At 41.5% G+C, this 15,987-nt stretch overlaps 1 protein-coding gene across 4 annotated transcripts in view; it reads right to left on the bottom strand.

The window, feature by feature from the left end:
• Positions 1-15,987, bottom strand: part of INVS (inversin) — a 145,399-nt gene that overhangs the window by 47,521 nt on the left and 81,891 nt on the right. For all 4 annotated transcript variants that reach the window (XM_084779473.1, XM_084779476.1, XM_084779474.1 and 1 more), the window contains 2 exons: positions 11,697-11,870; positions 8,539-8,706 (listed from right to left, as the gene is read on the bottom strand). In XM_084779473.1, coding sequence (XP_084635599.1) covers positions 8,539-8,706; positions 11,697-11,870 — 342 coding nt within the window. The remainder of the gene's footprint in view (positions 1-8,538; positions 8,707-11,696; positions 11,871-15,987) is intronic.

Genomic DNA, 15,987 nt, shown 5'->3' with positions numbered 1-15,987 from the left:
ATTTATTCATATTACATCTCAATTGTTATCCCATCCCTTGTATCCTCCCAATTCCTCCCTCCCTCCCATAATGTTCACTCTTGTTTCTCTGTAAGGTGACAGTTCACAACACTTGCTCATTCTTCTGCTAGCTCTTTGCAGTAGACACTATGATGTGCCTCCTAACTCTCCCTTTGACATTAAAGACTTACTTCCCAGCTTCCAGGGACACTACCAGCCCAGAACCCTCCTCCCCCAGCTTCGTGAAACAGCTTCAGCTAAGGTGTTTTCTCATCCAGTACTCCTTCTTATGTTAGGTCACACCTAAAGCCAAGCTGTCCTTCAGTTTGACTCTCTGAAGGACCGTCCCAGATTTACAGCTTCCTATGTAGTCAGTTGATTTTACCAACAAAGGGATGAAGGTGTGTCCAACCTGGGGCCATGAGCCAGCTATGCCCTAGGAAAGTTACAAATGCAGCCAGCACCTTCCAAAAAAAAAAAAAGTATGCTTACTTAAAACATTATGAGATTATTTATTTATTCACATTTTTTGTAGCTCAATTGCAAGGTTCTTGATCATTAAGTTCTAGATGACAATGGTATCAGAGGTTGGACATGCCTAGGCGTTCAAAGGAAGCTTTGTTTACATGAGGGATCTATCTATGAAATCTGTGAGAAAATAAAATAAAAGGTGTGTTGGAAAGTGAGCAGAATTAAAAGTTATCACAATGGCCAGGATGATTTGAACACACCAAATGAGCTTTCAGACTCACTGTGGATTCCTGATCTTCCTGACTCTATCACCCAAGTGATAAGGTTATAGGCATGTGCTACCTTGCCCAGCAAACAGGATTTTATTTTTATTTATTTATTTATTATTTTTTCTTTTTGGCTTTTCAACAGGTTTCTCTGTGTATCCTTGGCTGTCCTTGACTCACCTTGCAGACCAGGCTGGGCTCGAACTCACAGCAATTCACCTGCCTCTGCCTCCCCAATGCTGGGATTAAAGGCGTGTGCCACCATGCCTGGCTATTTAATTTTTAATCCCCAAAGATCACATCTAGACATTATATGCATAAGGTTATTGTGTAATTCAAATGCTGATTTCTGTACCCCCATATTTTGTTACAATCTTTGTTCTGAGAAACTCTTCTCTTAATGGTGTGTAAACACTGCTCCCCAATTGTCCCCTGATATGCCAATAAGGCAGCTTATAGCCAATTGCTAAGAGAATAGGGCTGGACTTCCTGCCAAGCAGAGGAGGAGAAGTAAGAGGAGGAAGCAGGGGATTCAGCCAAGGAAGAGGTCCAGGAGACACCAGGAGAGAGAACTAGAGCAGGAAAAGCTACAAGGTGCAACTATGGCTGGGAGGAAACCAGATTAGCTTAGAGGGTTAAGAATAGAGTAACAACTGCTCAGTTATTGTGAAGCTTATTATTAAACAAATATAAAAGAGTCTCAATTATTTGTGTGATAGCTGCGTTAAGAGAAAAACTGAGAAACAAACACAGTTTATAAAAATAATCTTAACATTTTGGCACCCAACCTGGGGCAGAACTTATACAAATCTAGCCAGAACTAATATAGAATCTAAACTTAAGAAGAAACCAGTTTCTTAATTCTGTTTATTAAGAGAAAACATACAGTTTCTAAGGAAGAGCTCACAGCTTCCTGATTAGACATACCTACAGAGCAACAAGGCCTCTAGCCAGCTACAAAAACCAAAAAACTGATACATACAAACCTCAGAGAGACAGTTCCTTAACACACACACACACACACACACACACACACACACACACACTGGCTCTTTAACACAAGCCAGCTTCTCAAAGCCGGACTTTTTTAGCCAAAGCAGGAATCTAAATTTCTTTGAGAAGGAGCTTTTGCTAGCCCGATTCATGCAGGCCAGAGGAGTAAACACTTGTGGACCCAATAGCTTCCCAGAGTCAGGAAGGGGTCAGAATCCCTTGAAGGAGGCAGAAAAGAAAAGCTTCTCTCGGGAAGCAGGAGCCAAAGACAGATAGAGAAGCCTCAAGCATCAGAACTGATCAGGAAAGCTGGGCCTAAGAAAATAAAGTCTTTAATGAAAGGTTTTGAAATTAAAGATTATTTTCTATGTTGAAAATGGAGGAAGACACAGTGAAACTGTGCTTCTGGATTCCATTTGCATTTTTTCTCTTAGCATACAGATAATTTTTCATTGGCACTTATAGCTTTGTATATCCTCTTTGGGAGAGATCAGATCTTATCGACAGACCTGGAGAAAAAAAGAGACTGAAAAATTAGATGCCAAGTTAAAGGCCATAGAACAGAGGTTGGAGGTATCTTTGAATCAAAATAGGGAACATTCAGAGAAATCCAGTCTGGAACTTACAATAACATCAAAAGGGATAGTTCCAGATGAAGAAAATCCACAAGGCTTGAAAGAAATTGAAGAAAGGAGACCCACTGAGATGCTGGCTAGAGAGGATCTGGCTCTGGACCAGACCAACATGGTCAGCCTGGATATTGTATGTGCCTTGTTAAGGTTCAATTACTGGATAAAGGTCTATATGCTAAGGTAAAAATCAGATCCTGTTTGGTGTTGCCTTGGAACAAAGTCATACAATGGCTTGTGTACTCCATTTTGCAGAGTTTGAGAACTGAAATAATATGCACCATGCCATAAGTTCATATTCAGAATTCCAATGGGGTTTTCCTTTAAATTTTGGGGCTGAAAAGATGGCTTAAAGGTTAAGAAGACTGCTGCTCTTCCAAAGGTACTGAGTTCAATTCCCAGCAGCCCCATGGTGGCTCACAAGCATCTTTAATGAGATCTGCTGCCCTATTCTGGTGTGCAGGCACACATGTGGGCAAAACACTGTATACTTAATACATAAATACATCCTTAAAAAACAGCAATCTTTTAAATTCTGGAGAGCATGATTCTAAGGTTACACATTTGTTACATATGGTGACTGTCTTGGAGGTACCTTTGCAAATTGGGGTTGGTGGTGTTTTAGCATGTATATCCATTGGAATAGAACAATTTTTAGATATTATGGCATGAAATCTGTCACAGATATAACTTATAATCCTATATGTCAAACAGCCATGAAAAGATCTAACAATAATTTTAAAAGGTGGTCATAAGACAGAAGGAGAATATTATATCTCCCCAAAATAATGATTTATTGATTTTAAATTTTATTGTTTGTTTTTTGGTTTTTTGAGACAGGGTTTCTCTGTGTAGCCTTGACAATCCTGGACTGGCTTTGTAGACCAGGCTGGCCTCGAACTCACAGTGATCCACCTGCTTCTGCCTCCCAAGTGCTGGGATTAAAGGTGTGTGCCAGCACCACCCGGCTGATTTTAAATTTTAAATGATACAAGTAGCACACCTGCTAAGACACACTGGATTTTAGAAGGGACTGCTGAATTGGATCAGCATATAAAGGTCTTAATTCTAAAATGGAAGACAGAAAATATGTTGCATTGGGGAGGAGAATAAGCTCTTGTCTAACAGGAAAGAAAAAGCTATGTAAACAAGATTTGACAGGGGGAGACCCCCTGAAGATCTTGGCTGCAGACAGATGGAAAGAAATCAAGAAGATCAAATAGGACAGGTAACATAATTTGCTGATCTTCTACACGGGAACAGCTCTGAGACTGACTGAGACATGAAAATGCCTCCAGCTAGGATTTCAGCTATGCATGGCCAATCAATCTTTGGTTACAAAATCCTCAGGGATTATCAGTGCTATTCTTTTAAATGGCATAGATAAAAAATTATTTTATAGAGAATCATTTTTAATTGAATTGTGCAGTACACAGCTCATACATATATTAATACTCACATATATAATACCTTTGAAAGTTAATATTTTTCAGAGCAAGAGAACCAAATACAAAAAAAGACAGGACAAATATCCTAGATGATCTAACCTCACTGACAGCCTCAATAACTGTTTTCTCAAAAGTCTGAATCTTAGACAATTCAAAATGACTAGCTGGATCTTCCAGCATCACAGACTATCCCAGTTAGGAATAGTTCTAAACTTTCTCAGCATGCAGAGTCTAGATAGCAAAAGTTACAGCTAACTTTACTAAGACTTGACACTATTCCAATTTTCTTGGCCCTCCCCAAAAGAAAAACTATGTCCCAAATCGGCAGGAAGCAATTTAAGAAAACTACACCTTGTTCCGAAGAAGGGGCAGATGTTTTTTGGTCATCCTATCGGTGGTAGAATGTTTGTTATTGTTTTAAAGGGGTTGACTATAGGAATTATAAGTAAAAGGGTAGATTATTGAATCTACTTTTGGATCAAAGAACAGTAATAAGCCAAAAATATTACATTGGCATAGATCTTTGCATATTAATACTGATTAAGATTATATTTTGCTACAGCAACCTAAGGTATTGTACCTATGTAAAATGCAATGCTAAGTTCTAGTCATTTTGAAAGCTACTATATTACAAACCATTTAGGATAAGTAAGAAATGCATATTAACAGACAATCAAACTCATGGCCATGTTAGATACTAGTTTAGTTAATTACAAAAATATGTTTTCTAGATTGACAGATAAGAATAACTAGAAACAACATTTCGATAAGATAGACAGATGGTCTTCACAAACCTCAGAGATCTACAGAACATGGCTTTAACAATTTTTAGTAACTTAAGGCTTTTTTGACAACGAGACAGATCTGCTCCTGGCAGCACCCCCGTTCTACTTCAAAGAGTATCAAAGGCTTCATAGGTGGCAAGCAAGCCACTGGGTGAGAAAATGTCCTTGTGTCAATTACAGACAGAATACTGTCCAAAAATAGACAAACAAGATGCAGGAGAGTTGACTTCTTTAGAAGGACAAAAAAGAGAAGCATTTCACTATATCTGCTTCACAGAAAAGTCTGTTAAATATTCTCAGCCAGAAGGCTGAAGATGATGCTCAAACATTATATAAGAATTTTGGGGGACTTTCCAGGCAGCCAAATATCTTATCATTTCTATACTTTTGGAAGCTGCTTACCTGCACTTCCTACATATTTAGGTAATATTTATTCCTTCTTAAGTTTCTGATGGGGTTGAAGACTAAACATTATAGTCTTACAATTAAACTTATATTGTTTAGAATGATAGAAATTGATAGATATTAGAATACTAATGGTACCAAAAATAAAAATATAAATCTTACCTAATAATTTTCATAACTGTTATTATTGCATATAGTTCATTATTATAAGAGAAAGAGCCTCTTATTAGACTAAAAGGGGGAGATATAGGCATAAAGTTATTGTGTACTTCAAATGCCAATTTCTGTTACCCCACCCCCCCATATCTGGTTACAGTCCTTGTTCTGAGAACCTCCTGTCTCAATGTTGTATAAACACTGCTTCCTGATTGTTCCTTCATATGCCAGTAAAGCAATTTACAGCCAGTTGTTGAGCAGGGTAGGGAATAGGCTAGATTTCCTGCCAGCCAGAAGAGGAAGACTTAGAGGAGGAAGTAGCGGATTCGGCCAGGGGATTGAGCCACAGGAAAGGTCCAGAAAAGATCAAAAGAGAGAATGAGAGAGAAAGGGCGGGGGGGGGGGGGGCAGAACAAACCAGAAAAGCTACAAGGTGCAAGTATCTCTGGGATATAAGCTGTGAGGAAGCCAAATTAGCTTAGAGGGTTAAGAATAAAACAATAACTGCTCAGTTCTTATGTTGTAAACTTATTATTAAACAAATATAAAAGAGTCTCAATTATTTGTGTGAGAGGCAGGTTAAGAGAAAAACTGAGAAACAAACACAGTTTTATAAAAATAAACTTAAGACATATTGCAAAGGAACATAGAATGTTAAATATAGAGAATTAAAAACAGCCTGAATGACAAGGCAGATCACCACACAAAAGACTGGCCATTAAGACAGACGAGACTTGACTAGCAAGAACAGCAGCAGCAGCAACAACAACACAAAAGTAGAAATCTGTAAAACTGTATAACATAAACAAGAGATCAATAACAATCTAGTGCTGGGCACACAGAAAACTACTTTTCAGGTACAAGACTACAACAAGGCTACGAGCCTGAGAGAACAACAGTTAGGTGGGATGGCAGTGGGGCATGGAAAACTTTGAACGGAAGAACGCAAAGGAAGGAACGATGTAATTATATTTGAATTAAAAAGAAAGAGAAAAATTAAAAAGACACTCTTAACATCTAAAACAGAGTTTAGCCTGGAGCTGAGGCTCATCTGGTAGAGGGCTTGCCAGTGTGTACAATGTCGTACGTATGATGAGCAGCACCACGTAACTAAGTGTTGACGAGACAGGGATGTATTTCCAGCACTTGGGAAGAGAGGCAGCAGGATGGGAAGTTCAAGGTAATCCTCAGCTACATAACAAGTTTGGTGCCAACCTTGGCTACATGAAATGCTGTCATAAGACAAAAAGAAAACCACAGTTTACCATGAATATTTCTATAAAACAATGAAAGTTCTAGGAACTACAGATCAGGAACTAAAGAGGAACTATGAGGAAAATTTGAGATTCAAGGGGGAGAAGTGAGGCTAGGAGATGGCTCAGTGAGCACAGTGCTTGTCACTTGTGGAACTAGTCGAAGACAGAGGAGTATGTGGCTGTCAACAAAGCTGAAAGGAGTTGGTGATCCAAAGAGCGCTTTGACATCAGACAATGTGCCATTGTATATGATCTGCTTTTTAAATTTTGATTTTACAGGGGTTGACAGTTAAGAGACTGCTATGAGTCTTGAAAGAGACTTTGAACTTTAAAAAGAAAAAGATTTATTTATGGGTTGGAGAATGGCTCAGCGGTTAAGAGCACTGACTGCTCTTCCAGAGGTCCTGAGTTCAATTCCCAGCCACCACATGGTGGCTCATAACCATCTATCATGAGATCTGATGCATACTGTATACATAACAAATAAATCTTTTAAAAAATTTATTTATTTATTATGTATACAGTGTTCTGCCTGTATGTATGACTGCACACCAGAGGAGGGCACCAGATCTCATTATAGATGGCTGTGAGCCACCATGTGGTTGCTGGGAATTGAACTCAGGACTTTTGGAAGAATAGCCAGTGCTCTTAACCTCTGAGCCATCTCTTCAGACTGAGACTTTGAACTTTTAAATGGTGTTGAGACTATTATAGACTATGAGGGCCTTTGAAGTTGGATGGGATGCATCTCTGCGTTATGATATGGCTACAAGCCTATGTGGAGCAGGGAGTGTAATGCGGTGGTTGGAATACGAGTGGCCTCCACAGGCTGATGGATTTGAATGCTTAGTCACCAGGGGGTGGCACCAGCGGGAGGTGTGGCCTTGCTGGAGGAAGTATGCCACTGAGGGTGGGCTCTGAGGTTTCAAATGCTCAAGCCAGGCTTAGTGTCTCTCTCTGTTTCCTGCCAGCAGATCTGGATGTAGAACTGTCAGTTACTTTTCATCACTGCTTGCGTGCTGCCATGCTCCCCGCCATGCTGACAATGGGCTAAACCTTGGAACTGGAAACAAGCCCCAGTTAAGCGATTTCACTTATAGGCGTTGTCACAGCCACGTTGTCTCTTTACAGCAGCAGAACACGAAGACATCACTCAGGCATGAGAACCCTGAGTGCCTGAGTTTGGAGCCCCAGAACCCATGTGTAAGCTGGGTAGGATGGCAGCCTGCCTGTAACCCCGGAGCACGGCAAGCAGAGACAGGGAGCGCCTGGAGCCTACGGAATAGGCAGTGAGCTTGGGCTTCTACAAGAGACCTCGACTCAGCCAATGAGGCGGGAAATGACTGGGGAGAACAGCTGACATCAACTCCCGGGCTTTTCCATATACATACACACACATCAGCACACTTATCAATACCTGCATGCATATCACATACGCACACACAAAAAGAAAGAAAAATATAGAGAAAGAAATTGATGGATGTGTACACAAAGGAAGAATACTTTTAAAAGTTTAATTTGTACACCAAAAGCCACCAGGGAACTGGGGAAGTGTTTCAGTTAGTAAAGACCTGAGTTTAATCCTCAGCACCTCTGTAAAAAGCTAATTTTGGCTGTGAGGGCCTATAACCACCTAGGATCGGGGGGTGGGGGTGGGGCAGAGACACTTAGATCCAAGAGCTTGCTGGCTGGACAGCTTAGCTGAAGTGGTGAGCTTCAGGTTCACTGAGAGACCCTGTCTCATGGCAGAGAGTGATCCCCCATGACTTGCTGTGGCCTTGGTGCAGATACCCATTGGTGCCTACACCTGAATACTAGTATGCATACATTACAAACATAAATATTTCCTCCACCCCCCCCCCACATACATACACACTCATACACAAAAAAGATTAGAAACAAGTACAAAACAAAGCAAGGAATGAAAAATATGATCCTGAAAGGGGTTGTGGTGGAGAAGTGGGCCACAGAAAACCACGGTGTGGAGTGACTGCGATGCTCTGTCTCTTGGGGGACGAGCGCACATGTTGGTATTCTTTCTTTGTAATCTGCCTGTCTGTCACATGTATGCTTTTTGTACCTATTATTTTTATTATTTTTCCTAAAAAAAGGCACAGCATTCTACTCACCAAGATGCACTTCACTGTGTGCACGGCGCTCGGGTCTTTATGGTTGGCCGCCCAGTGGAGTGGGATCTTGCCTTCCACGTCGGGAATCCCGATGTTGGAGTCGTGCTTGACGAGCAGCTTCGCGTGCTCGGGGTTGTTGTAGTAGGCACTCCAGTGCAGAGCTGTTTGCTGCAAGGTAGAGAGGTGCTCAAAAAACCGCAGCATCCCATTCCTGTCACGTCTGCTATGTGACAGACTCTCTGGGAGATAAAGGCTCCTTAATTTGCATGTAGCAGCAGTTAAGGCAGCTTGTGTAGCTGCACTGAGATGTCATCGCAGTGTGACTCAAAGGCTGACCACCCAACCGCGAGTCACTTTCATCAAGTGCTGCGAATAGCAGGGAGAAGAAAGATGATTTACGCATAACCAGCAGCAAAGTAACCGATGCTCCTGATGTTATGCCTCTGGGTACCACCAAGATTTGAATTAGAATCTTAGAATTTGACAGAAAGATTTAAAATTTGATGTTCACCAGAAAGCGAGTAAGCCACAGGCAACCCATAGATCTGGAGTCCTTTAGTATATCAAATTTAAATTTAAATTTAAGAATAATTTTACATACTAATAGCTGAATCTAGGTACTGATGAAAAGATACTTTAAAAACTAAACCTGCATTTCCTTTATTTGAAATGAAAGTTTAAAGTGGTAATTCTAATACAGTAAAGTTGCTTGAAAACCACTTTTTCCACTGCCATTCCCATGCCTCTTGTGGAGAGTCACTACAGGGGCAAACAGGAGATGCACAGATACACATTAGACCCTCACTGTCACTCAGCAACCCAGGCTAGCACTGGATGAGTTACTGAGCAGGAACCAAGCTTATCTGTCCTAAAGCTGAAAAACTAACATCCAGGTGTTCATTTGAAGTACACTTAATAGGCATTTATTATATTATGAAAGACATTATTAATATACTATTTTCTAAAAGATTCACTTTGTTTTTGTTTCCTTTGTGTGCTAGGCGAACTCCATGAGGCCAGAGGAGAGTACAGGATCCCTTGGGGCTTGAGTTACAGGCTGCTGTGAGCTGCCTGGTGTGGGTGCTCGGGACAGAAGAACACTGAGCCTCTGCAAGAGCACTGACTGCTCCTAACTGCTGAGCCATCTCTCTAACCTCAACCCATTGTTATTTTTAGTAATGGCTGAAGATCACAGAAAAGTCACTACTTAGTGGCAATCATTACTTGATTATAACCACCCTTTTAATAAACACAGACAGTATCTGTAATTGCTTCCTTTTCCTAGGTTATAATTATTCAGGTTATATTTTTATAATATGAGCCCTTAACCCAAGAGTAAATGGTTTCTACTTATATATATATATTTTAAAGATTTATTTATTTATTATTTATACAGTGTTCTGCCTGCATTGTGAGCTTGCACACCAGAAGAGCGAACCAGATCTCAGTATAAGTGGTTATGAGCCGCCATGTGGTTGCTGGGAATTGAATTGAGGACCTTTGGAAGAATAGACAGGGCTCTTAACCAGTGAGCCATCTCTCCAGCCCCCTCTACTTATATTTTCTATACCTTAGTTTTTTATTTTTCTGCTTATTTTTTGCTGTGGTACAATATACTTAAGATAAAAGTGATCATTTAGCCAAATGCCAGCACTCAGATGCTCTGAATAAGAAACTATTAAGGCATGTTTGCAAAGTAAAAGTTGATCTTCCAACTGTGACTACTAAAGAAAAATTGATAAATACATGGAGAACAGTATGAGAGCTAAAACAAAACAAACCACCACCACCATCACAATAAAACAGAGAAGATCTGGAGAGATGGCTCAGCAGTTAGGAATTCCTGCTCCCCTTGCAGAGGACAGGGATTGGGTTCCCAGAACCTACACTAGGTGGGTCACACTGACCTGCCTCCACCGGCACCTGCAATCACACGGTGCATGTAAACTCATGCAGGCCCACAGATGTGCACACCCCACCCCACCCCCAAGTTTAGGAAATCTTTAAAAACCAGGAGCAGTAAGTGTAATTATCATAAGGATTCTAACTACACAAGATCATTGGGGTTAAGAAGACTATGGCCCACCTGCAGAGGAGACTATGGCCCACCTACAGAGGAAAGAAAGGGATTCCTGCTTACTTCTAACAAATGACCACACTTTTTTTTTCCCTGTAAAGAAAGATCAGCAAAAGCATGAGCAGTGGGAGCAAACTGTTAAAATTTAAGGGCAAGGAAGGTTGTTGGGTGTGGTGACACACACCTGTAATCCCAGCACTCGGGAGGCAGAGGCAGGTGGAGCTCTGAGTTCAAGGCCAGCATGGTCTATAAAGCAAGTCCAGGTCAGTCAGGGCTACACAGAGAAACCCTGTCTCATCCTCCCAAGGAAGGTTAAAAAAATTCTAGCAAGACATGAGAGGGCAGGTATCAGAACTAAAATGCAATTGAGAACTGTCTTAATGGTTAACTTTTATGGGGACTGTATCCTGCATGAGGTATTGTGTTAAGGACTGTGCATTACCTCATTTTACCTTCAGTTATCTTTTTCACTTATTCTAAAATTATGATATAAGTGAGCTAAGTAATTTCCCCAAGAACACAGAATGAGTAAGTGGTGGCCTTTGGATAAGGTCCAAGAAGGCTGCTGCTGACAGCTCAGCCATTACAGGCATTACCTGCTTAAAGCACTGCATGGGCAGATGGCTACTGTGGGTCCAACTGCCCACATGCTTAGGACATTGCATGAGCAGACAGCCACCATGAGTCCAGCTGCCCACATGCTTAGGGCATTGCACCAGGCAGACAGTCATCAGGAGTCCAGGTGCCCACAGGGACTGTCATAAGTCTCTGACAAATGTTGGCTTTTACAGTTAAACAGGCCTGAGTTTGAGTCCTTGTTTTGCCACTTGGATCTTGAGCAAACTTTATTCCTCTTGACAGTCAGATGCCACACCCAGCGAAGGAGATGATACTACAGACCACACGGTGCTTGGCGGGGTATGGCAGACTTTTAGGAAACGCTCGCTGGGATGTCTGGTATGTGGTGTTGCCCTCCCACGGGGACGGAGGCAATGCACACCTTCTTCCTGAGGCTTCACACCACAAAATGAAGCGTCTCCCTTTCTTTTTTCATTAATCTTTGACCCTGACTGTCCATTACCTTGTTTTTGTCCTGTGTGTCCACCTCCCCAGGGGCCATAAACTTCAGCAGAAGAGCTAGACACTTGGGGCTCCTGTGCCGGGTGCTCAGATGCAAAGGTGTCATCTCTTCTAGGTCCTTCTGCATCCAGTTTGCTCTGCGTGAAAGCAAGAGTTTCATAAAGCGATAGTTTCCCTAGATGAAACGAGGAAGAAGAGAAGACAAGGAGAATTTATTTTGTGGCCGTTTAGTTCACAAATGTTTTCATAGACCTTCATAGCATATACAATGCAGAAAAGTTAATAAAAGGAAAGCTATAACATAACTACACTAAGACCGTATTGTTTTCCTGCTTTTCTTGATCACCACGGAACACACACATGGCTTACACAGTGGCTGGCCAACATTTATTGGGTGATATAACACGTTTTATGTAGCTAGACTACTGTTGCTAGCTGTCTAGAATGTAAGTCTATTGTTCCTGGACATGTAGACAAAAAGCACTAAATTATAAACATCTATGATGGAAAATGCTTCAACAGACACCATTTTGTACTCAGGTTTTCTTCTTTCATTTATCACAGAAGTAAATTACCCATAGGCAAATTTTGGGATTAAGTTTGTACATTTTATGGTTTGTGTGTATTTTTCAAGTTACCATTTAGTAGCATTACTATGTAGGGTACTGATTGGTTGCCCCAACAGGATACATTAGATCACTATAACACGTACTCTTTATATGATTCTTTTCACTGTCATCTTCCTCACAAACTGTACGTTTCAGAAGGCAAGGCTGTGTTTCCTTGGCTACTGTACCCAGTATAACACCCAGTACAAACTAAGTGCTTGATAAATGTAAGTGGATTATATGAGAGACAGAGCATGAGGAAGTGAAATGGCTCCTGTGTTGTTTTCACTTAAATATTCTTATTCACAGTTTCTGTGTGAGATCAGAGCAACGGAGAGTCTTAATTCTCAAATAACCTATATCTGGCTCTTCTTGCTTTTTAAAGCTTCATTGACTCTAGCTTTTTTAACAGCACACAAGACTTTCAATTTTAGTGTCAGCTCTGAGAAGGAAAACATGAAAATTTCCTCAAGAGGGCGCCCTGCTCTAAGCTTCCTCAAGAGGGCGCCTTGTTACAAATCTCCTCAAGAGGGCGCCCTGCTCTAAATTTCCTATTATCTTTCCTTTGAAGGAATAAAAAAGTGCTTGGTTAGAAAAAAATCTGTATGATACTTCATACCAAAAAATAAGATTTGACCTTTCTGAGTATAACATTTTAAATATTACAGAATAATTCATTATGACCTTTCAGAGATATTCAATCAGACAGTCATTTTGGTTATGGAATCATAAAATAGAAAGAAGAAAAGTCACACAGTTGGCAGAGGTGACCACTAGGTACAGACAAGGTGCCTGGCGTCACTACTCACATGGTATATACCAGTAACAGCCGCTCCTTTATTCATTCAACAAACATTTGTTAAGCCTTGTTATGAAGCAGGTAATTAAGACAGAGCTTTTGACATACATTTCATTTTTTTCCATACATTTTATTTTTGTGCTACACTAAAGTATGATGGGAAGTTGTCTACACATTAAAGTACCCTTTTGCATCTCACGTGTAAGACAGCGGCAACAAGAATGTCTAGAATTATTACACATGTAAAATGAGGCAGATGATACTTGAAAATTACTTGAAACAGTACACCAAGCGGTGCCTGGCAAATGTGTACTAGGATGGTTTTCCAGAGATGGGTTTCTCATCAAACCTGGATCTCACCAGGACTAGCCTGGCTGGCGGGACAAAGGGGATGGAAAGACAAGCTGGTAGTACAGGGTGTCAGGTAGAAAGGCGTCACCCTCATTACTTACAGTGCAGCTAGCAGTTAACAGGTGAACCAAGAGCAAAGGTAGTTGGAGTGAGGGAGGTAATGGCCTCTTTTTTTCTTACACCGAGGAACACGCCTGTGCTCTACCCACTGCCTACAACACAGGGCAAACAGACAGCTGTGCTGACAGACAAACTTCTCCAGGTCTGGAAGATGGAGACCCATCAGGTATTATGTATGACAGCTAGGGCCAGACACAAGACAATTCAGCTGGCCAATGTCAACCCCCTGGGTCTCATACGCAAGAATTTATTAAATGCCAATTATATGAAGACACAATCTCTGCAGATAAACAGAAGGGACACAGACTTTTCAGAACTAAAATGAGAAGAAGGGTTGGGCATGTGGCTCAGCGATAGAGTATGCACAAAAGAACCAGGGTTTAATTCCCAGCAGAGAAGAGAAAAATCAATTTCTTTAAAATTTTTAATGTGTGTATGTAGTATATGTGTGTGTATGAACTTGTGTACATGTACGCAAGTATTTTTGGGTGTGTGTGTGAAAACTACTGCTGTTTTAGAAACATGCGTACAGTTGTTTAAGCTGAGTAATAATGATATGAAGATTTTGAGTAAATTACTTTGATATTTTGCATTTAAAACTTTATTTTAAAATAATAAAAGATAACAGGGATTTGGAGGATGACTCAGTTGATAAAGTACCCTGCAAGTATGAGAAACTGAGTTTGATCACCAGTACCCACAGAAAAAGCTGAATATGGAGCATGCTTCTGTAATCCCAGTACTGGGGAGGTAGAGACAGGAGGATCCTTGGCACTTACTGGGTGGCCATCAAGATGACTGAACCAAGTGAGCTCCTGGTTTAATGAGAGACTCTGTCTCAAAAACTTTGGTGGAAAGTGACTGAAGAAGACACCTGATATTGATCTCTGGCCTCTGCATGCATGTGCACACATGGGCACATTCAACTGTGTACTATCTATGCATAAATACAATGTGTATATATATGTATATATACACACACACACATATATGTACACACACATTTACATATACCCCCACACATAATAAGAATCAAACATAACAATTACAGATAATGTTATTTTTGTGTGTTCAACTTCCTTAAAATTTGTTTATTTATTCACTTTACACCTGATTGCAGCCCCTATTCCACTCCCCCCATTCACCCTTACACACCTCTTACCCCCATTCTCCTCTCTCCTCCTCCTCAGAGAAGGGGAGAGTCCCCCATGGGTATCAATTTGCCCTGGCACATTAAGTCCCTATAGACTAGGCACACCCTTTCCCACTGAGGCTGGACAAGGGGAATGGGATCCAAAGGGAGGCATCAGAGTGAGAGAGAGTCCCCACTCCAGTTATTGGGGGACCCACATGAAGACCAAGCTGCACATCTGCTATATATGTGCAGGGGGCCTAGGCGCAGTTCGTGCATGCTCTTTGGGTGGTGGTTCAGTCTCTGTGAGCCCCCAGGGGCTGAGGTTAGTTGGCTATGCAGGTCTTCTTGTGGCATCCTTGATCCCTCCAGTTCCTCAGTCATTCCCCCAACTCTTCCATAGGGCTCCTTGAGCTCTGTCTAATGTTTGGCTCTGGGTCTCTGCATCTGTTTCCATCTGAGAGACTGGGTGAGGCTTCTCAGAGGACAGTTATGCTAGGCTCCTGTCTATAAGCATAGCAGAGGAACATTAAGAGTGACAGGGATTGGTTCTCTCCCATGGGATGTGTCGCAAGTGGGGCTAGTCTTTGGTTAGCCATTTCCTCCATCTTTGTCCCTGTACATCTTGTAGGCAGGAAAACTTTTGGGTCCAAGGTTTTGTGGGTGAGGTGCTGTCCTTAGCCCTCCACTCAAAGTCCTTCCTGGCTATAGAAGGTGGCCCCATCAGGCTCCATATTCCCTACTGCTAGGAGTCTCAGCTAGGGTGATCCTCATAGACTTCCTGGGGCCTCCCCATCCCAGACTTTGCTCCCCACCACTGATTTCCATTCTCTCACCAGGCCCCCTCTCCCCAGCTCTCCCTACTCCTATACTCATCCCTGGTCCCCGCCCCATCCCCTCTCACACCCAATTCCATGCCTCTATCTATTTCCCTTTCTGAGTGAGATTCAAGCACACTCCTGTGGGCCCTCCTTGTAACTTGGCTTCTTTGGGTCTGTGGATTGTAGCATGGTTATCCTGTACTTTATAGCTAAATATCCACTTATAAGTGAGCACATACCATGCATGTCTTTTGGGTTTGAGTTCCCTCTCTCAGGATGATTTTTTCTAGTTCTATCCATTTTCCTGCAAACTTCAAGATGGGCCTCACACTCACAGAGATCCACTGGCCTCTGCCTCTCTTAGTGCTGGGATTACAGGCATGCACCACAACACCTGGCTCAATGTCTTTGTTTTTAATAGCCGAGTAGTATTCCATTGTATAAACGTACCACATTTTCTT

Source organism: Acomys minous, assembly GCF_964271855.1.
Source record: "Acomys minous genome assembly, chromosome: 1".
NCBI classification, from domain to species: Eukaryota; Metazoa; Chordata; class Mammalia; order Rodentia; family Muridae; genus Acomys; species Acomys minous.
The sequence above is the reverse complement of the archived record's forward strand: the minus strand, read 5'-3'. Positions and strand labels throughout refer to the sequence as shown.